The sequence below is a fragment of the Meles meles genome, chromosome 20, assembly GCF_922984935.1.
Source record: "Meles meles chromosome 20, mMelMel3.1 paternal haplotype, whole genome shotgun sequence".
Lineage (NCBI taxonomy): Eukaryota > Metazoa > Chordata > Mammalia > Carnivora > Mustelidae > Meles > Meles meles.
Window position 1 is genome coordinate 54,403,486 of NC_060085.1, and position 22,741 is coordinate 54,426,226.

Consider the following 22,741-nt stretch of genomic DNA (forward strand, 5'->3'; position numbering starts at 1 on the left):
TGCTTCGTGTTGGGGTCCAAGATGGCTCAAACATAATCCTCTCCTTGAAAAGCATACATTCAAGCCCCTAGAATATTTTACTATAAAATTTTTAAGGGGCTATGACAAAACCAGACCCAGGTTTTGTCATAAAACACTTTGTCTATCTGAAACACTTAGTCTACCGTGGAGGATTGAGGGAAGGTTTCCTGGAGAAGTCATCAACTAGCATTCCTCTAGGCCTTCTCTGCTAGAGTGCCCCCCCTACTTCTCTGCTGGTAGTCCTATAGCTGCTTTAAGACCCACTTCATATGTCACCTCTGAGAAGCCGTTCTTAAACCTCATAGGCAGAATGCATCCCTCACTCCTTGGTGTCCCTAAACCACTTAGCCCAATGATATTACAGCATTCCTCACATATTATTGTAGTAAATTGTTCCTGTGTCTATCTTCCCTGCTCTCTGCTCTTATAGATTGTGAACTTCCCACAGACAGGGTCTACTTTGCGTTTATGTCAGTCTATCAAGCACTTAGCACTGCCTGGCACGAGGTGGATGGGAAGACTACTGTATTATTGTAGTTGGCTGGAGACCTCTTGAACATCACTGGGTCTCTGGCTCAGAGCCCAATTGTGCATCTATAGGTCCCAAGTTGAGCGCCAGCTGGGAGGCAGGACTCAAGAACTGCCTGCCAGTATTAGTGACAAGATGTTCACTGATTCTGTTTAGTCCAACAGATACATACTGAGAACTAGTTCACATAAGAATAAGAACCTAGCCACTGCTACTAGAATATTTACTGTGTGCCGGGTGCTTTAGATACACAATTTCATTTATTCTGTGTAACAACTTTGAAAAGTTTTATCTCCCGATAGCATAATGTATAAACTCCTTGAATCACTATAATCACCTGAAATTAATGTAACATTGTGTGTCAATTATACTAAAATAAAAAAAAATTTTAAGCATTATCTCCTTTTATCAGATAGTGAAAAGAGGCTCAGAGGCTAATTTGCCTGAGGTCACACTTCACCCAGAGTGGGCTGAGTGTAAAGTACCATATCTGCTGTGTCCTGTTCCCATACAACACATGGATTAAGTATATATCTCATGAGAGGTGAAAACAAAGGTCTAGAAGTCAAAACAGATTTAGGGAGTGCCCATGGAAAGGTGATAATCAGAGGTCTTCATGAAGGTGGAAACAGATATAGCCAATTAATGAACTGGAAAAAACATACAGAAAGATTTTTGAAGAGATAAACTTCTTGGTACAACATAGGACGCATCACTGCCTATCAGGGAGGCAAACACAGAAAGGGTGGGGGACCCTTAGATACCCCACTTGGGGGGTCTCCAGCCTTACGCACGGTTTCGCCTCTCTGGTCCATGAGGATGGGAAGAGAAGGTGCTCGTAAGTGAGCCATCCCTAAAGTGCAGGCACCAAAAATGCGCCCACAGACCCAGTGGAGGATCTGTCAAATCTCTGTCAACGAGAAAGGATGAAGGGGTGGGGGTGGAGGGTCGGGGGTGCGGATGTCTTTCTCACCTAATATTGAGGAGGGAGTAGTTCTTTTTTTGTCTCATCATATGTGTGTGTGTGTTGTGTATGTGTGTGTGTGTGTGTGTGTGTGTGTGAGAACGCGCGCGCGCGTGTGTGGGCAGATTATTCTTTCCTCCATCACCTGGAGATTGAGGAGATGGCACCTTTCTCCCAGCTTTGGGAAAAGAGGTGGTTCTTTTCTTTCCCATTACAGGGAGTATGTACGTGTGCGTGTATGCGCGCGCACACCAGGGGAATGGGTCCATTCCAGGAGACCTGGCAATCCCCTGCCCCCAAATCTCCTGAGTAGGGACCGCACGGCTAGGTGCGGGGCGCGCAGGCGGCGAATAGGGGGCGGTGCCGGCTATGCGGCGAGAGGCGGGGCTAAAAGTGGCTCCGCCTCCGGCCCCGCCCGCTCCCAGGCGCGGAGCCTCGCGCTGCCCGGCCCGCCCGGCCCAGTGCATCGCGGCTGTCTGCTGGGCTCGCGCGCCGCGAACCCAGCCGCAGCCGCCTCAGTCTCGCCCTCCGCGCCGTCCGGCCCCGCCGCCCCGCGCGCCCCCAGCCCCTCAAGCCAGATGATGAACTTCCTGAGGCGCCGGCTGTCGGACAGCAGCTTCATCGCCAACCTGCCCAATGGCTACATGACAGACCTGCAGCGGCCCGAGCCCCAGCAGCCGCCGCCGCCCCCCGGTCCGGGCGCGGCCTCGGCCTCCTCGGCGCCCCCGGCCGTATCGCCGGGCCCCGAGCGGAGGCCGCCGCCGGCCCCGGCCCCGGCCCCGGCGCCCGCGTCGCATCCCGCGCCGCAGGCGGCCGCGGCGCCATCGGTGGGCAGCAGTTTCTTCAGCTCGCTATCCCAAGCCGTGAAGCAGACTGCAGCCTCGGCCGGCCTGGTGGACGCGCCCGCGCCCGCGCCCGCCGCCGCCAGGAAGGCCAAGGTGCTGCTGGTCGTCGACGAGCCGCACACCGACTGGTAGGTACCCGGCCGCCGCCGCCGCGCGGGGTTCCCGGGGCCTGCCGGGCAGCTGGAGGCCGCGGGGAAGGTGATCGCGGGCGCCAAGGAATCGTTCCTGACACCTGAGAGGGAGGGTCGGCACGGTCCCTCTGTGGGGAGATGTTTGGGGGGGGGGCTTTCAACGTTGTGTCTGCTGGCGGGAGCAGGGTGGTCTGGAAAGGTGAATCCTGAGGTGACATATTACCTCGATTCTCTCAAATCCCTCACGACACGTAAAAGAAGGAGCTACTTTATGCAACAGGGAAGAATCCTAAAAAAAAAAAGAAAAGATAGAGTTTTGCTTGTTTGTTTGTTCTCGAAGGGAGGGGGCCGAAAGAACAGACTTTCAGCCTAGACGCGTAGAAGCTCAGGTGAAATATTTAAAGCCAATACAAAAGATTGTACATTGTGAGGCACGGAGTGAATTTGCGGTGGAAATGAGTGTTTTGCGGGAGAGGGTGATGGGGGTAGTTTTCACCTGGCTGGATGAAGGCTTGTATCAGTATTGCCAGCTACGTTGGTCAGAGCGCCGATATGAGAGCCCAGGTGTATGTACTTGAGCTTGCTGCAGAGGAGCATGGCTGAGGTCCGTTTAAGAATAGTAAAATGTTTGTGTTTTTTGAAGCACAAGGGGATTTGTGGTTTTTTAAATTTGTTTTTGTTTTAGTGAAAAAAAAAATGTGTGTGTGTGTGTGTGTGTGTGTGTGTGTGGCGGCGGCGGGGTGGGAGGGCAGGGAGAGTTGTGAAAGTGAAGGTGGTTTTTTCCAGCTGGAAAGATGATGACTGAGGTAAAATATTCTGGATCATTAAAGGGGCACAAACAAATAAAAAGATCTACCTTAATGCAGCAGACAGCAACTTGGAGAATTTCTTTCTCTCTCTCTCTCTTTCTTGGGATATTGCAACTTAGAATGGTGAGGGCTTCTGGAAAATGTTACCTCTAGTTAGCAAAAGCGTGAATGGGGTTCATTCAAGACAGATCAGGTTAAAGAGGTTCTACGTCATGTAGCAGGACGTTGGCCCAGGGGATGGTTGGGGTCGGTGGTGATGGGAGAATTGACTGGTGAAGGGCTTGAAGCAGTGAAGAGGCACGAAATCTGGGCTGCTTCTTCTTTAGGAATACGGGAAGGGTTTTATTTTTTCCTTTCTCAGAAAGGTTGAGGTAAGAGCCTGGACCCAAGTGCTTCCTCCTGAGAGTGAGACACAGAGGGACCACAGAATTGTTTTTCTCCATTTCCTCTTTTGGCTGCTTTACTGCTTTTCTCTTTCATTTTCTCACAGGGAGACTTGGAGGGAGGGAGTACTGGCGTGGGTGTAATGGAAGTGAGATGTAGATGTGGAGATGCACTCCTGCTGGCTCCGAATATGACCATTCTGAATAGTCATTTGGGTGACTTGTGTAGTTGCCTTTTCTCAGAACAATGGAGTAGAAAATCTTAAGGGACTTTTGTTAGGAAATGACAGAGGCACCGGCAAGAGTGTCTGAGGAAAATAAAAGAGTAAGTATATGATGGTACCATTGGTAGTCCCACAGGAAGATTATTCCTAGTTTAAATCACAAGTGCTTATTAAATGAGAAAGGTAGGTAACTAAGTTTTATTGAGCATCTGTTATATGTCAGACCCTTACTAGGTGCTCTTATATATGTTTCATTAAATTCTAAACACAAAACTGAGGCTTACAAAAAGTGAGTAACGTGTTCTCAGTCATACAGCCAGCAAATAGTTGACCTAGGATTTGAACTTAGGCCCATTTGACTCCAGTATTGCCATTCCACTATGCTGTATTGCCTCACAATGTATATAATATATAATAATATATTATCATTATTGCCAATAGTATAATAATGTTTGCCTTATTATTATATTATTAGCAATATTAATAATAGGCTCCCTCTACAGGGTAGGCAGTATAGGGGCCTTACCAAGAACTCACATTGGAATTTGGAGACAAAATGGAGACACTAACAGTTAACAAAAATTATTCTACAATTATTATTTCAGACCAGTGTTTTAGGCATTCAATAAATAGAGTGATTGTGAGAGCCAGAGTTATTGGAGAAAGCTTTATAAAAGATGAGGGTTTTTTTTTTTTTTAAGATTTTATTTATTTATTTGACACACACAGAGAGAGAAATCACAAGTAGGCAGAGTGGCAGGGGGAAGCAGGCTCCCCGCTGAGCAGGGAGCCCAATGCAGGGCTCAACCCAAGGACCCTGAGATCATGATCTGAGCCGAAGACAGAAGCTTAACCAACTGAGCCACCTAGGTGCCCCTAAAAGATGAGTCTTGAAGAAAGGCCAGGAAAAGGAGGGGAGAAATGGGAATATTGGTGCTTCATTTTTTTATGCAAGAATCTGACACTCATGTACCTTGTCCTGATCTCCTGTTCTGATGAAGACATTTGTTCTGGGTTTAATTATCAGTTAGGTACCAACAGGTAGGAAGATACTCATTTGTATGGCTATGATGTGGCTGCTGAGATTTGTGTTTAGCACTAACTGCTTCTATTGCTTAGGATTCAAACTCTTTTTGGATAGTGTTTTTCTCTAGGAAAACTGCCTGCCTGGCATGAACCAGAGAATTCACCTTGCCCTGGGGACTAAACTTCTGATGGAAGTAATAGAAGTCATTTTCCTTTGGGCTGACTCCAGCTGTTTTCTGATTTCCTTTGTAGTAATAACATTGATTTATTAAAACTCATAAACCCAGTTTGAGTCTTGTGCTTGACAGCATTTGATGCTTCTCTGTTTCTATGCTTAAGAGCAATTCTCAGGATTGCAGATTTTGTCTTCTTTCTTGCCTGAATTTGCTAAAAGCATCTCAGATAAATATTTTTGAATGGTTTTATTGAAAGTTCTCAGTTAAGGAGCAGGTGTCTGCTTATGACAAGCACAGTGACTTAAAAAGGTGCTTTTTCCTCTAATGGCAAATTTTAGTAAATTTGTCTCACTGTTTAAGCTATCTAGATAGCATTCAGTGAACAGGTGTCATATATGCCCAATATTATTTTCCTGATGCTTGAATAGGACGTCAGAGTGTAGCTTCCTGGTAGAAATTAAGAATATTGGTCCCATTTGCTAAAATAAAGAGGGTTTTAAGAAGCATTTAGATAATTGGAAATTAAAAAGAAGGGCTTAAAGTTAGCCTCTCAGAATTTGGGGACTTTTCCATGGACTAAGTTGATGGGAAAATTAGAGGTTGTTTCTATCTCTTGTTTAAAATGTGTTTTCATTGGTTGCTTGAGATCTTTAGATTAATTGAAGGTAAAGAATCATTGAAAAAATGTATCTGCTCCACTAAAAAATGAAATCCCTTATTAGTAACTGTTACTAGTATTTTAAACATATATATGTTTTGCCTGAAATGCGTGTCTTCTTTTAAGGTTCATACCTAAATTTGAAGTGCAGTTAATACTGAACTCTAATTATCTTTGTGCTTAAACAAGGAACAAATGTCCATTTGTATGTTGTTTTTTTTCTGCATATTACACTCTCACTGGTGAAAAGGTAAGTTTTCTCTCAGATTTTCCCCTGCCTCCGTTTTCAGCAATTCCAATTCCAGTGACCAAGTGAGATTTTCCATCTTAGCATGTCTCAATGTTTGATTTGAAAATCAGCATAGCACAGACATTCTAGAGATTATCTGATATTCTGGGGACTGTAGATATGGTAAGTCCACAGGTGTTTATTGAGCACCTTCTTGTTGTGGGGTGTATATGCTAAGAAAAAGGAGTTGTAGTATCTGTCTTTGAAGATTTTTCTGTTCAAGTGGACAGCTAAGATAACACACTTTAAAAAATATTAACATATAATGTATTATTTGTTTCAGGGGTACAGGTCTATGATTCATTAGTCATATTTATATAATACCCTTGCTCATTATAACACATACCCTCTTCAATGTCTATCACCCAGTTACCCCATCCCTCCACCCTCCTCCCCCCAGCAATCCTCAGTTTGTTTCCTATGATTAAGAGTCTCTTGGGGGCGCCTGGGTGGCTCAGTGGGTTAAAGCTTCTGCCTTCAGCTTGGGTCGTGATCCCAGGGTCCTGGGATCGAGCCTCACATCGGGCTCTTTGCTCAGTGGGGAGCCGGCTTCCTCCTCTCTCTCTCTCTCTGCCTGCCTCTCTGCCTACTTGTGATCTCTGTCAAATAAATAATAAAAAACCTTTAAAAAAAAAAGAGTCTCTTATGGTTTGTCTTCCTCTCTGGGTTTCGTCTTGTTTCATTTTTTCCTCTCTTCCCCTATGATCCTCTGCCTTGTTTCTTAAATTCCATACCACATATCAGTGAGATCATATAATTGTCTTTCTCTGTGACTTATTTTGCTTAGCATAATACCGTCTAGCTCCATCCACGTTGTTGTAAATGGCAAGATTTCATTTTTTGATGACTGCATAATATTGCGTATATATATAAAACATCTTATTTATCCATTCATCTGTTGATGGATATCTGGGCTCTTTCCATAGTTTGGCTATTGTGGACATTGCTGCTATAAACATTGGGGTGCAGGTGCCCCTTTGGAGCACTACATTTGTTTCTTTGGGGTAAATAACCCAGTAGTGCAATCGCTGAGTCTATTTTCAACTTTTTGAGGAATCTTCATACTGTTTTCCAGAGTGGCTGCACCAGTTTGCATTCCCACCAACAGTGTAGAAGGGTTCCCTCAAAAAAAATTTTTTTTTTTTTTTAGTTTACAAAAGCTACCCCTTATATTCAAAGAATATAGTCCTTGAATCAACAGCATTGGCATCAAACAGGAACTTTTTTTTTAAAAGATTTATTTATTTATTTTAGGTAGAGAGCATAAGTGGGAGGGGCAGAGGGAGAGGGAGAGAGAATCTCAAGGCGACTTTACACTGATTGTTGAGCATAACGTGGGGCTTGATCCTGAGACCCTGAGATAACCACCTGAGGGGAAACCAAGAATGGGACACTCAACTACTCAACCCACTGCACCATCCAAGTGCCCCAGGCAGGAGCTTTTTGAACTACAGCTTATCAGGTCGCCATATCTACTGAGTCAATTTGCATTTGAATAAAATGTCCAGGTGATTTACATGCACATTAAGAGCACTGAACTAAAGGATATGTGATTAGTGCTAAGGGTGTGGCAACCACACTACTATGATTTATTGAGCCTTTGCTGTAAGGGAAGCATACTAAGCTCTTTACAAATATCATTGAATCTCTGCCACAGCACTGTAGTACTTTAGAAGTTCAAAAGAGTGAAAAATGGATGTGGGCTATAGTGGGAAGGGAGTGCTTCATGCAAGTATCGAGATTTGAATGAACTTTGAAGATTTTGAATCAAAAGAGATAGGTTTGACTCAGTCCAGAGAGCGGATAGTGTCAGGAAAGTACAGTAGTAGAAAAGAGAGAGACCATGAAGAAACTGGACTGATGCATTATCTAGGCAGCACCTATTTTCCATGCTTTTATGGTCCGTCTTTGGACATATCATTAAGAATAGGGGAATTCAAAGTACAGTAGTCTGGACCAGTGCTTGTGAGAGACTCTAGAACAATATTTGAATTAGAACTTGGGGGGAAAACTCAAGTGAGATTTGAGGCTTCTGTCTACTAAATATTTTATCTGTATGTCCTGTTTCTGACTTGTGAACACAAACATACTGATTCTATAAAATTGCATTGTTCTTAATAGCCATAGGCTATAGCTTAGAATTCTAGGTTAGTAGAGCTGGAAGATCATCTGGGTACTTTATAAATGGAAGAAATATGATCTGAGAAGGGAACGTGACTTGTTCAGGGTTACTCAGCTAGTTAATGACAAAACCAGAAATACAATCTAGAACTTCATTCTCTCTACTAAGCTTTTTACCCCATTTTACCCTCTATTTTACTATCTTTCTACCTTCCTTTTATCTTTCTCCATTTTTGATAGGGACTTTTTACTTTTATAATTATAACCTTTGAACTTGAAAGAAACTTAAAGAGCTTGTAGTGCAGAGAAATGGAATGATTTGGCCAAGGTCAAATAAGAAGTTGGAGAATGAGGACGAGAATTTATATCATCTGACTCCAACTCAAGTTTCTTTCGATTCTCTCTCTCTTTTATTATTATTATTTTTAACAACTGATAATTTATTTAAAAGATTGATTTAGGCATCTGCAATGGTGACTTCAGCCTTGACTCCTGGCTCCATACTGATGGAAGTAATTTGCTTAACAATCTCCGAAGGACTGTGCAGATCAATGAGTTGCTTGTGGATCTTCACCTGAGAACAGTCCCAAGTCTTAGAACCTTAACCACAAGCAATTTTTCTTATAGTGATTTTCAGAATCTTGGTAGGTATCCGAACTGGTCCTTTCACTTTGAGATTCTTTTCCTTTGCACCTGTGATCAGGTTAGTATACACTGTTTCCCAAGATTTTAGGTTGCAGCTGGCTAGAGTAATTCTAAATTGGTGAATCGCCATCTCTGGCTGCAGGGTATCTTCTCAGTGCCTTTAAAAGCTATGACTGTGGAGCGGCTTCCTGGCTGACTTGTTCCTAGAGGAGAGCAAACAGGGGTGAGTTAGGAGCAGGAGCAGGGCATCCAGGACTCCACTGTAGCTGCGACCATGTCTTTCTCAAAGAGGTTTTTTTACTCTTAAGTCACTCTTTAGGCAGGTCCCTCAAATATAAGCCCTTTCTCCTTAAAAGTACTGTTTTTATCTATTTCTTTTAAAGATTCGTTGTGGAATGCTTAGTAAATATTTTAAAAAGAGCCACATGAACACCGCACTAGAGTCACACGGACAACTGCATTATCTTATATATTACTGTTTCAGCCAAGGTCATTGTAAAATGGCCGAAGGAACGGCTGTTCGAGAGTCTAGTAATCAAAATCCAACAATATAATAAAGTTAGTAGGACTGTGCTACAGTGATGACCTTCTTTCCAGGGACCCATTTTTACTGTAGTGTTCCTGTCTACCTGAGATTGCTTCCTATCTTTCTGTACCCAAGTTCAGATCTATAATTACATTAGCCTTTTCAGTATCTTGCTAAGCAAAAAGTAGTGGAGGTCTAAACAGTAAGTTTTCCAGAACCTTCCCTCACATTAGTAAGACAGTTTTAACTGGGATGTGTTGGGTGCAGTTGAGCATCTAACCCAAGCCAAGTGCTGGGGATATAAGGATAAGTTTGGCATAGGCCTTGTTTACTAGGATCTTCCTGCCCAGACCTTTAAGTAAGATTTATTATAGTTTGATAATTAGTGTGCATCAGGTACCATGGGAACACAGAGGTGGGCTGTCCTAGGAAATAAAGATATGTTAGAAATGTTGTGCTGTTAAAAATGTGCCATTGTATATCCTTAGGTAAACCACTTTGCCTCTTTGGATTTTGATTTTCTAAAATTTGTCGGTTGATAGGATTGAAAAAGACACTCTCTAAGATCCTTTACAGTACTACTTTATTTCCATGTTACAGTTTATGTGCTATTTTCTTTAAAAAGCTTTATAATTTACTCTATGGCATAATGCTTGTAAATCTTTGGAAAAAGAGGCCTAGGTCAATAAATGACTAAACATGTCTTTGATGAAAAGCTCATCTTTGAGTACTCTCCATTTAGTACCTCTTTCTTACCTCCTCATGATGGGAACTGGGGACTTGTGGTTAAATTCCTCTCTTCCTGATAGATCTAAGAACTTTTGTAAACATATGTTGAAGTATTGGCTGACAGAGTTTATCTCTTGACCCCTGCCATGTACACTGTGCTGCTGAGCAGTTTATACAACATATGTATATACATTGTCTCATTTTATCCTCACAGTGATCCTGAGAAATAGAAAGAATATTTCATAGATGAATAAACAAACTCATGAAAGTAATCACTTGCCCAGTATTAAATAGCTGTTAAGCTGAAATGTCGGGTTCTGAACCTAAATTGGTAGAGGCCTGCACACATAAGACAAATTTGCCAGCAGAAAAATTAGATTATTTTTTGTTACAAAAAAGGTTTCTTTTGCAAAAGGATTTACCGCATGATTCACTTAAATAGTAAGCACCCTACTGCTTTTGAAATTGCTCACTTTATAAAAATTTTGTATATACACAACTTTTTCAGGATCATATTCATTACAGGGAGTGACATAGTTAAACATGGTTAAACATAGTGGCCTCAGTATGAAGAGTTGCATCCCGTTTTTGGTGTTTAATGGTACTCACACTGTGTGTGCCCCTCTGAATCCTGTGAATAAGATCTTGTGCATACTCATTGGGTGGTATTGTCATCCTTTGTTTTAGCTTTCCACGTAGAAGCAATTGAATACCAGAAGGCTACATATAGCTTTCTAGAGAGAAGAGAAGATGACATAAAGGGCATTTCTGTCCTGCGGATACTACTTCTGTGCAGTAGAAGGAAGTAACTTAGAATAGGGCAGGTGACCTATAGAGAGAATAAAGTGTACAAATACCATAGATTTCTGAACTCAAAAGATGCCCATGCAGCATAAGTAAGAATTACAGAAAGTAAGAAAGTGTTTGTTGCTCAGTAGTAGGCATTTCTGAAGTTTAATCAGTTTACATAAAATTGTAAAGCAGATTATGATTATATTCAATCACTCCACCTTTTTCTTCTCTTTTCAGGACCATGAAACAATGTGAACATATAGGATTGAGACCCAGCTCCACCCTTAACTGTATGACCCTATCAGAGTTACAAAACCTCTCTGAGCCTCTTTTCCCTCTATTTGACACATTTTTCATTGGGGAGTTACCATATGCCAGACACTGTTCTAGGTTCCAGAATAACACAGACAAAAATTAGTTCCCATATGTGTGAAATGGAAGTGAAAACATGTATATCCCATAGTGATGTTGTGAGAATTGAATAAAATAAGGTTTTGGAAAAGCACTTTGTAGAGGGTAAAGAGCCTTACTAGTGATTGTTATATCCTTCCCTATCTTTGTCCCTTTTTTTGAGTTCCCTTATGGTATAGTTTTATTGTCTATTTTGCACACTTCGAGGATGAAGAATATTTTTATTTTTTTTTAAATTGAAGGCTACTTGTTCAAAGCAAAATTTTTGAAGACTTCTTTTTTTTAAAAGATTTTATTTATTTATTTGACAGAGAGGGACACAGTGAGAGAGGAACACAAGCAGGGGTAGTGGGAGAGGGAGAAGCAGGCTTCAGGCTGAGGAGGGAACCTGATGCGGGGCTTGATGCTTAATGACTGAGCCACCCAGGTGCCCCTTCCTTTGGTATATTTTGAAGGGAAATATAATTTTAGCTTTTTTTTTTTTTTAAATATGAGAGTTATTACCTATTTGACTCAGCTAATTTAACAGTTATGGACAGGACCACATAAATCCTTATTTTGTTTAATAAATAAATTCTAAAATAGCTCTGCTTCAGTTTCACTTGTGACTAATTAGCGAAGGGTGGTTACAGAGGGAAATGAAAGAAGAGAGAATCAGAATGGCTTTAAAAGTTATGTTTGTGCAGGGCACCTGGGTGGCTCAGTTGGTTAAGCCGCTACCTTTGGCTCAGGTCATGATCCCAGGTTCCTGGAATCGAGTCCCGCATCGGGCTCTCTGCTCAGCAGGGAGCCTGTTCCCCCTCCCCCCCCCCGTCTTTCTCCGCCTGTCTCTCTGCCTACTTGTGATCTCTCTCTCTGTCAAATAAATAAATAAAATATTTTTTTAAAAAAAAAGTTATGTCTGTGTTCTTTTCTTCTATTCAGTCTATCTTTCACATTGCATTCAAAGTATTGAACGAAAGCACCCACAAATCTTGTAATTTCCTTTTGAATGTTCTTCTCTAACACATTGTTGCTTATGAAGCTTATTTACACGTGCTCCAGCTTATCTTTTCAGACTCATTTGTCATTACTCTTTCTTTTTTTTTTTTGGATTTTTTATTTATTTACTTGACAGACAGAGATCACAAGTAGCCAGAGAGGCAGGCAGAGGGAGAGGGAGAAGCAGGCTCCCTGCTGAGCAGAGAGCCCAATGTGGGGCTCGATCCTAGGACCCTGGGATCATGAGGTGAGCTGAAGGCAGAGGCTTTAACCCACTGAGCCACCCAGGTGCCCCTGTCACTACTCTCTTAATCCTAAACTTTTGCTATATCCTGGATTACACTCTTCTAAACACATACTCAGCTTTTAGGATTCCATGCAATTATTTCACAGTTCCTTTAGAATGTTCCTGTTCTGCTTCTCTGTCTTACCTCAATGTTCATTTTCTTTATTCCATTCTCAGAGCATGAGGATACTGTCTTGTTTTAAAAAGACCCATTCCCTCCTCCATGTCTTTGCTCTAAATTCCACCTCTTCTTTTCCCTTCTGTTCATTCTCTCATTTTCTGCTGGTTGCTCTGTCACTGCAAATAAAGAAACAAGCAAAATCTGTTCTTCATCTTATTAGTCACTCTTCCAGATGTGAAATAGAAATCTCACTCTTGTCTCTACTCCCTTATCCTATATTTCCCCTCCTGCACTGATGGCTTCTACTCTATAATACTGATTGTTCTTGCTAAATCCAAAGGAATGTGTCAGTGTGTACTTTCATGGATTGGTTTGACACTGTTTATCTTCCATTTGGAAGTCCCTTCACTTCTGAATATGGCAATCTCTGTTCATACCTTTTTAAATTTCCTTCTCACTTGTTCTTTTTCTTTTTTTTAAAGATTTATTTATTTATTTGTCAGAGGGAGAGAGACAGAGAGAGAGATCACAAGCAGGCAAAGAGGCAAGCAGAGGTAGAGAGAGAAGCACGCTCCCCACTGAGAAAGGAGCCTGATGCAGGACTCTGTCCCTGGACCCTGGGATCATGACCTGAGCTGAAGGCAGCCGCTTAACCAACTGAGCTACCCAGGTGTCCCTGTTCTTTTTCTTTGATTACCTCATTAACTATAAGTGTTCCTAAGGACCCCATCTTCTGCCCACTTCTTTTTTCACTCTGTACATATTCCCTGATCCATCTCCTCTCAAGATGTCATTTATCTTCTAAATGCAATCAGTTCCCAGAACGTTGTCCTGATCTTTACATACATGTTTAGTTGTCTGCTGTATTTCTCCATTTGGGTAGTTACAGGCAACTCAAGGTCATTTTTTCCAGTATTGAATTCCTTATCTCCCATTCTATTCCAGCTCTTTTCATATTCTCTGTCTCAACTGAGGACACTGACTGTTGCCTATTTCAAGTTCTCATTAATTTCACTTAAAACTCTTATAAGTTTCATGATGATTTCTACTTAATAGCTTGAATGAACTATTTAAAATACAAGTCTGACTCATTCACTCCTTTGCTTAAAGCTTTTCATGTCCTATCCCATGTCTGATAAGTAAAGTTCATCATATTCCCATGATTTGACCTGTGCTTTCTTCTCCAGTCTCCTAACCATTTCCATCCCTAAACTTCAATTTACAGCAATATTGAACTATTGAACTAACATACATTATGGCATTCCTTCCCCTTGTCTTTGTTTATGCTGTTCATTCCACATGCAATTGTTCTCTTTTCTTCCTTTTCTTGACTGAACTCATATGTACCTTTTGAGACTGAGATGAATATTTCTTTTTCAGAAATAATTCTCTTACCACTGGATATATTGGGCATTTCTGTCCCCTTCATGCCCTCCTTCAGTCATATGATTATCTTTATCACCGGACTCAAAACAATGATCTGTTTGTGTGATGAAGAATTCTTTGCGGCAGGCTTAATGTTTTATTCATTCTTATATCATTAGCATCCAGCAATGTCTGACACATAGTTTGAGTTTAATAAATCTTTGCCAAATTGAGCTAAGGAGAGAGAGATCCAGAGAATAAGAAAAGGGATAGAAGGGAACAATGGTGAGAAAAAGTATTCTAGGATAAGAGGTATATGTTGGAAAACATCTTTATTCACTGCAAATACAAGAACTAGAATGCTTTTGCTCTTACTTATGCTCTATGAAATGCAAATTAACTTTATTAGTTTTCAACCAGTCCAAATCATAACTCTTTAGAGATTTAGCTCTGAATGAGATCCAATAGCAGCCTTCAATACCGGAAAGTATTATCTGGCCCATGGTAGCTTTGAGCAGAATAAAGGCAAATGAAATAAAATTATGGACCAAAGCTCTCCTCTCTAGCCTGTATTGACACTTGGCTCTCCTGGAGCTCATTTTCCTGAAGTTAATCCTGTTTTTGTTTTTTCCCTGTCCAGCAAACACTCCAATCTTGGGCCACCCAAGCTGCTTTTTCCCCCCACCCCTTTCGTGAGAAATTCCTTTGGGTTATCCCAAGGATAATTCTGGAGAACTAAACAGCATTGTGACTGATGTGTTGAAAGGAAATACACAGTAAGCTTTTCATGATCTGACTCTGTCTACCTCTTCAGTTCTACCTTTCTTTGATTTCCCCATCCATTTTGATAACCATGAAAAACTACTTAAGTTTAACTGAATGTGCCATGTCCCTATGTCTTTATACTACTCCTGCTACCTGAAAGGCTTCTTCTGTGTTTTTGCCTGGATCATCTTCAAGACTCAATTCAGTTGTTGATTATTTTAGAGTCAGGAGTAGACTTACTCCTTTATTTATCTTCTAGTTTGTCTTAGAATCTATAACATGTTTGTTTATCTCATAGCGATTAACTTATAATCAGGTTTTATTTGTCTGTCTTCTCATCTCCTCATCTTCAACGCTGAGATCTCCTTGAGGACAATGACTGTAACTTATTTTTTTAAGTTTTTTTATTTATTAGAGAGAGAGAGAGCCCACAAGTAGGCAGAATGGCAGGTAGAGGGAGAGGGAGAAGGAGGCTCCCTGCTGAGCAGAGAACCTGAAACAGGGCCTGGGATTATTACCTGAGCTGAAGGCAGATGCTTTTTTCTCTTTTTTTTTTTTTTTTAAATCAGGACTTTTAAAATATTTTTTTTTTAAAGATTTTTTATTTACTTATTTGACAGAGAGAGATCACAAGTAGGCAGAGAGGCAGGCAGAGAGAGAGGGAAGCAGGCTTGCTGCTGAGCAGAGAGCCTGATGCGGGACTCGATCCCAGGACCCTGAGATCATGACCTGAGCCGAAGGCAGCGGCTTTTAACCACTGAGCCACCCAGGCGCCCCTAAATCAGGACTTTTAAAGATTATTTATTTATTTATTTGAAAGACAGAAATTACAAGTAGGCAGAGAGGCAGGCAGAGAGAGAGAGGAGGAAGCAGGCTCCCCACCGAGCAGAGAGCCCGATGCGGGGCTCGATCCCAGGACTCTGGGATCATGACCTGAGCCGAAGGCAGAGGCTTTAACCCACTGAGCCACCCAGGCGCCCCTGAAGGCAGATGCTTAACCAACTGAGTCACCCAGATGCCCCAATGACTATAACTTTATTCTTGATATCCCCAGCATTTGGTATGAGAGAGAAGGTTTTGAGTAATTATTTATTGGATCATTCAATTACTTATGAAAAAAGTTATGAAAATACAAATGATGAGGAAAAGCAACTATTCAGCCCTATAAATATAAACAAACAAGAGCTATGTTAACAAAAGTGATTATTCATTAAGAAATGATATGCAGGGGCGCCTGGGTGGCTCAGTGGGTTAAGCCTCTGCCTTCAGCTCGGGTCATGATCTCGGGGTCCTGGGATCGAGCCCCACATGGGGCTCTCTGCTCAGCAGGGAGCCTTCTTCCCCCGCTCTCTCTATCTGCCTCTCTGCCTACTTGTGATCTCTCTCTCTGTCAAATAAATAAATAAAATCTTTAAAAAAAAAAAAGAAATGATATGCATATATATGCATGCCTGGATGGCTCAGATGGTTAAGTGTCTGCCTTCGGCTCAGGTCGTGGTCTCTAGGTCCTGGGATCAAGCCCTGAGTTGGGGTCCTGGCTTACTGGGAAGTCTGCTTTTCCCTCTGCCTCTGTCTCTCCCCCTGCTTATGTTCTCTTTCTGTATCCTTCTGTCTCAAATAAATAAATAAAATCTTTTAAAAAGTGATATATGTAAAAATCTTTTTATAAGCTGTAAAATGCTATAAACGCATTAATTATTTTAAGAACTTACCTGTTCTTCCCCTCTCTAACATCTCTTCTGATGGGCATAAACACTCCGTGCTTGTTTTCTGGATAATAGAAATGTGCTATCTCTTTCTTCCCCTCTTTCAGCCTAGGCACTAAGATGTCTATGTTTACTTGAGCCTTTCTCAAATTTTAGAGTCTGTTCTCTTTTTTCTTCTGTCTAGGACCATTCTTCCATTCCAGTCCTCCTAAGTACAGCAATAATACCCTTCTAGGATAAATACCTCTTATTTATTTGTTTAAGGGACCTAGCAACTTTATGCAATAACTTTAGCCTGTGGTAATCCTGCAAAAAAAGACTTGGGCTTTATGGAAGGAAATTGAGGTCTCTTTTTTCTGTTGTAGACTCAAATCCTTGAAGGGCCCTAATATTAATAATGAAAAAGTAACTGAAGACTGTTTCTTTTATACTTCTGGATTCCAGTAATAATCCAGAGAGGGAGCTGTGTGTGTTGGGGGGAGGCAGGGGGACATGCTGGAGTGTGCTGTGCCCCAAGTCTCATGGTGCAGGGCTCCAAATTTGAGGGTGTGCAGTGGAATGTGATAGACCCTGTGATGCAAATGTAGGGATACATATGGATATGTTTCCCTCTTTGGCCCCTATCACTCCCTGATGGTGAGAATTTCAGTTCTGTTGCATCCTATGTTGCAGAGTGTTAACGTATTAACACTTCAACTATTGGACCAAATGGCATCAAGAAAGATTGATCTGCTAATCAATTGGCAAACATCCACTAACTTCAATGTGTTAGTTGCCATGAAGGCCACAAGATCAGTTAATACTTTGAATCAGATAATTATAGAATATATGCTTTCAGCTTTAAGAAGTTGTGCAGAATCTCAAGGAAGACAGAAGTTAGGAGAGTAGAGTAGAAGGAGCTTTGCAAACATTTAAAATATCCAGATTTAGGTGTCTACTCTGCCAGTTAACTTTTTGTGTCACCATACGCAATTTAACTCTTTAAGCTTCAATTTCTATTTTAAAATTTAGGGATTTGGGTTAAATCACCTACAGAAGCCCTTAGAAATCAAGTGATTTCTTTTTTTTTAAATTAGTTTTTTTAAATCATGTTATGGTAGTCTCCATACAGTACATTATTAGTTTTTGATGTAGTGTTCCATGATTCATTGTTTGTGTATAACACCCAGTGCTCCATGCTATCCATGCCCTCCTTAATACCCATCACCAGACTCTCCTATCCCCCCACCCCCTCCCTTCTAAAACCCTCAGTTTGTTTCCCAGAGTCCATAGTCTCTCATGGTTTGTCTCCCGCTCCAATTCTCCAGCCCCCACCTTCGTTTTTCCCTTCCTTCTCCTAACGTCCTCCATACTATTCCTTATGTTTCACAAATAATTAAAACCATATGATAATTGACTTTCTCTGCTTGACATATTTCACTCAGCGTAATCTCCTCCAGTGCCATCCATGTTGATGCAAATGTCGGATATTCATCCTTTCTGATGGCTGAGTAATATTCCATTGTATTTATGGACCACATCTTATTTATCCATTCATTTGTTGAAAAGCATCTCGGCTCTTTCCACAGTCTGGCTCTTTTGGACATTGCTGCTATGAACATTGGGGTGCATATGGCCCTTCTTTTCACTACATATGTTTCTTTGGGATAAATACCCAGTAGTGCAATAGCTGGGTTAAAAGGTAGCTCTATTTTTAATTTATTGAGGAACCTCCACACTGTTTTCCAAAGTGGCTACACTAACTTGCATTCCCACCCACTGAAATCAAGTGATTTAGAAAAAAAAGAAAGAAAGAAAGAAACCAAGTGATTTCTACAGGTTAGATTGATATTATGAAGAGTTTTTCAGAGAAGGAAGAAATTACTGTGGGCTAATGAAATAAAAATGTTTCATATAAGGGGTAGATCTGAGCTAGCCTTTGAAGGCTGAGTGAGATTTAGATTAGTGAGGAAAGAAAGAGGCATTTCACTTAAAAGGAAAAGAAAGCAAAAGCATAATAACAGTAATGAGTAATGTGTATGTAGAGGAGATTTAGGCTAGGTAGCATACAGGTTTCAGGGCAGTGAAAAGAGAGAAATTTGGGTATGCAGTGTGGGAGAAATGATGATAATAATACCTAATGTACCGGATATACCATGTGACAGGTGGTGTTCTAAGTAGATGTTATTAACTTATTTATTAGGTTATGAAATAGGTTATTATTATTATTATTATTATTTTTTTTTTTATTTGACAGAGAGAGATCACAAGTAGACAGAGAGGCAGGCAGAGAGAGAGAGAGGAAGCAGGCTCGCTGCTGAGCAGAGAGCCCGATGTGGGACTCGATTCCAGGACCCTGAGATCATGACCCGAGCCGAAGGCAGCGGCCTAACCCACTGAGCCACCCAGGCGCCCCTGAAATAGGTTATTATTATCATGAACTTAATTTTACAAATGAGGAAACTAAAGCTCATAGTGAATCCAGGTTTGAACCCAGGTTGTCCACCTCTGAGTCCATGCTCTTAACCAACATGCTGTGTGATCACTGAATAACAGTGTTTCAAATTTCTTGCCACTAAACACCTTGCTGTTTCTTATCCTCAATGACATAAACACACATTTGACTTTGGGCAATTTCTTGTTCTCTCTGAACTTCAGTTTCTTCAGCTATAAGGAGGAAATAAATATATATCTCAAAGGGTTCTTATGAGAATCAGTCAAACTGAAAATGTCTAATGCAGTGTCTGGGACATAGAGAGATTCAGTAAATGTTCTACCATGATGAGCAGATTTTCACGGCAGCTTTAAGACAACAGCTTACCATATGAGTATTTATAGAAGACTTCAAGTCAAGTAAAATAATTTGTAGACAGATTTCCATGACACCAAAAATAATTTTGAAAAATAGGACAAACCTAGATGAATATTCCTTCATTTTAGTTATAGTGGTTTGTTGCATATAGTTTAGAAAACACTGATTACTAGTGTTTTGAAACAGTCTCTGGGGAAGATGTTTTTGAGATGGCTTGTTTGTATAAACTTTATTCTTTGAGTGCTGTCACATCCGTTGTCTCAATCCTCCACACAGTAATATTCGTAGGGCATAATTAATGTTATTCTCATTTTATGTATAAAGGAATTAAGATGGAGAGGTTACTTAAGCTCGCATAGCCAGGAAGTGATAGAGTCAAGACTAGAAGTCAGGTCTTTGACTTTGGGTCTTGTATCGTTTTCTATGGACTTTCTATACTGAGATGCAGGAGCCATAGAACTAGGTGGATGGCTAATCTAGTTGGAAAATGGATAAGAGTATCAGTTCTTCCAGCCATTTAACAAACTTCTTTGTTTTCAAGGATATATATTTAGCTTAATGATTTCCCTTTAATGCTGCCTTCAAGTTTCTCTTGCAGAAACTGCTGGGTTCTTACACAAAAAGCCAGTGAACATTGCCATGGAAAGTGATGACAGGAAGGTTGAGACTGGTATTCTTTGGAAAGAATGGAGCCAAAAGACCTCAAGAAGCATCATGGTGTTCTGAAAAGCATAGACTTGGAATCAGATGGCCCAGGTGAATTCAGGCATGGCAAGTTTCTGAATCTCAACGTCCTCATCCTTAAAACTGTAGTAATAATACCTGCCCTTTTTTCTTCATAGGATTGTTGTGAGGTCAAATTGCAAACTGTACCACACAGATTTAAATATATATGAATTGAAACTATTGTAACAAGTGGGATTGAGAGTTGATATGAGGAAGAATTTCCCACTTAATTTCCTCTTAAGTATTGTCATGGACCGTTTATCTAGTTATAAGAAGTAGGAATTTAGGGAAGCAAATGTATTTTTTCTAGAATCAAGGCTGTTGATTATAATCAACTGTGGAGGTGGTGAATTTTTTCCCCCCACTTTTCTGTGCCTTCTCTCCTTGTTGATGCCTTTCCATGGACACATGTCCTATGAATGACCTAGGTCCAATTGCAGAGGTGAACATATTTTCTGAAACAAAACTGGGACATGAGGTTTTATTTTTCAGTGCACGAACTAGTCTGGATGATTTTTAGGTGCTGAATTGTGGGAACTTGGAAATTTTGGTGGTTGGAGACATTGGTGGTTGGAACCTCCTTGAAGTCAGGGGGTTCTTGGCAATCGGAGGCCAAATTATTGTTGGCATCCCTATTTCCTGGCCTTTAATAAATTTTCAGCGGATTGAGTTAATCTTTGCTTAGCTAGGAGTTGTTAATGGTTATTGGCAATAACTTTTCATAGGTTTTTGCCTTTTCGTAAAAGGAGCTGGAAAATAGAAAAACATCTCTAATCCTACCTAATGAATAGTGGAATTTCAGCACCAAGGTGGGGGAGAAAGAGAAGCATTCTTTATTGACACTTGCCCACATAAAAAGTCTACTCTTTGAAAGAGTAAACTGTGAGTTAACTTGGTAAAGTGGGATAAGACTGATTTTCCTATAGCTTTCAGATAGCGTATGCATTCACATTTGGTTGAAAAAAATGCACTCAACTTAACTTTGACCCTGGAAAGAAATTGTAGCATTTAGGATTTTGTAATAAGGTCACACATTTAAGTAAAACTTTGTAATTTATTATATGCTTTGACTTGCATGCCCTTCACTTGTCATCTTAACCTTATAAGTTGGTATAGCTTCCTGTTATTTTTTTTTTTAAAGATTTTATTTATTTACTTGACACAGAGAGAGAGATCACAAGTAGGCAGAGAGGCAGGCAGAGAGAGGAGGAAGCAGGCTCCCTGCTGAGTAGAGAGCCCAAAGCGGGGCTTGATCCCAGGACTCTGAGATCAGGAACCCAGCCTAAGGCAGAGGCTTAACCCACTGAGACACCCAGGCGCCCCTAGCTTCCTGTTTTGATTAGAAAACCAAGGCTCAGGTAGATTGTGATTCACTTATAGTTACAACGTGAAATAGGTAGAGCTGCATCTAAAAATCTAGATTCTTCTTTGTGTTCTTTTCTCCTTACTCAGTGCCCCTTTTCTGATCTCTGCATTAGTCAATTATGATGCTTTTGCCTGAAAGCACTAAGGATGGATAAAAAAATTGCTTAAGCTGGAAAGAGCCTGTATAGTCTGTGACAGGTGCTGTGTAGGTTGGTTGAAAAACAACTTAAAGATTAGCTCCTTTCCCTATGTGTTTTTGTTAATGCTTATAATATTTTTATGATTTAGAATCCTTCTGGTGTCCTTGGTATATTTCAGACTGATTTTAAGTTGTCAGGAAAGGGGATTTTCTCTCCAGAGCTCAATTCCTTTAAAGCTTCTTATTTTCCTTTGTACCTGGGAATTTATTTCTTAGCCAAAATTCAGAGTGGTATCAGACTAAAGTTCCTACCAAAAAGACTGTTCCCTGCTGATCTATTTTTTTCTGCCTGCTTTCCCCCTACATAACCTGTCCCTTTTGCTACATTCCACCCCTAATTCCAGCTTTAATATGTGCAAGTTTCTGAGAATTAAAGGACAGTGAATTTGGGGATAGGAAAAGGATATGAAGCTCCTGTCCCTTTTGATTCCATGTGTAACCCCCCCCCCCCCCCCCAAATCCTGGGAATACCTTGCTATTCTTTCCACTTCCCAGCATCCTGTGTCTTTCTCCAGACCCTTTAGGAGCATCTCCGCAGTGGTCTTGAAATAAAGACTTCCCAGAGATTTTTTAATGGTTGGTTTGGTTTTTCCCATATTAAGAGCTTAAAAAAAAAAGGGCACATAGAGATCAACCTTTTGTTTACTTCTAGCAGTCCACTCCCCCTCCGCTCTTGAGGACATTTATTGTTAGGTTTCCCATGTATTTCATGCATTCTTTCATGAATTAGTCTGTAGGAACTTGTGCTCGAATACTGAGCACAAGAGATGTTGACCCATCTTTACAAAGCTTATAGTTTTTTGAGGAAGATAGTCAATTAAACAAGCAGTGTAGTAAAGTGGGATTTATTGTTCTATCAACATGATTAAAGAAAGTTTTAAATAAAACATATTTGTCTCATAATAATATCACCATAGTAATAGAGCAGCTGCTTTCACATTTTTCCATATTCTCTTCCAATATTTGTCCATATGCAAACATTTTTATATAATTGTGATTGTTGTCTAGCTATAATTTAATATTTTTTCTGCTTATAAATAATTTTTATATGTTGTTACTTATATATTTTTTCATAGTACCACGATTTATCCAATCATATTTCCTTTTCTTTTTTTTTTAAAGATTTTATTTATTTATTTGACAGAGGGAGAGAGAGA

At 40.6% G+C, this 22,741-nt stretch overlaps 1 protein-coding gene across 1 annotated transcript in view; it reads left to right on the plus strand.

The window, feature by feature from the left end:
• Window positions 1-1,998: 1,998 nt before the first annotated feature.
• The window catches only part of SYN2 (synapsin II), a 204,688-nt gene continuing 183,945 nt past the window's right edge, over window positions 1,999-22,741 (plus strand). Inside the window, exon 1 of the mRNA XM_045991996.1 lies at window positions 1,999-2,487. Coding sequence (XP_045847952.1) covers window positions 2,093-2,487 — 395 coding nt within the window. The 5' untranslated portion in view covers window positions 1,999-2,092. The remainder of the gene's footprint in view (window positions 2,488-22,741) is intronic.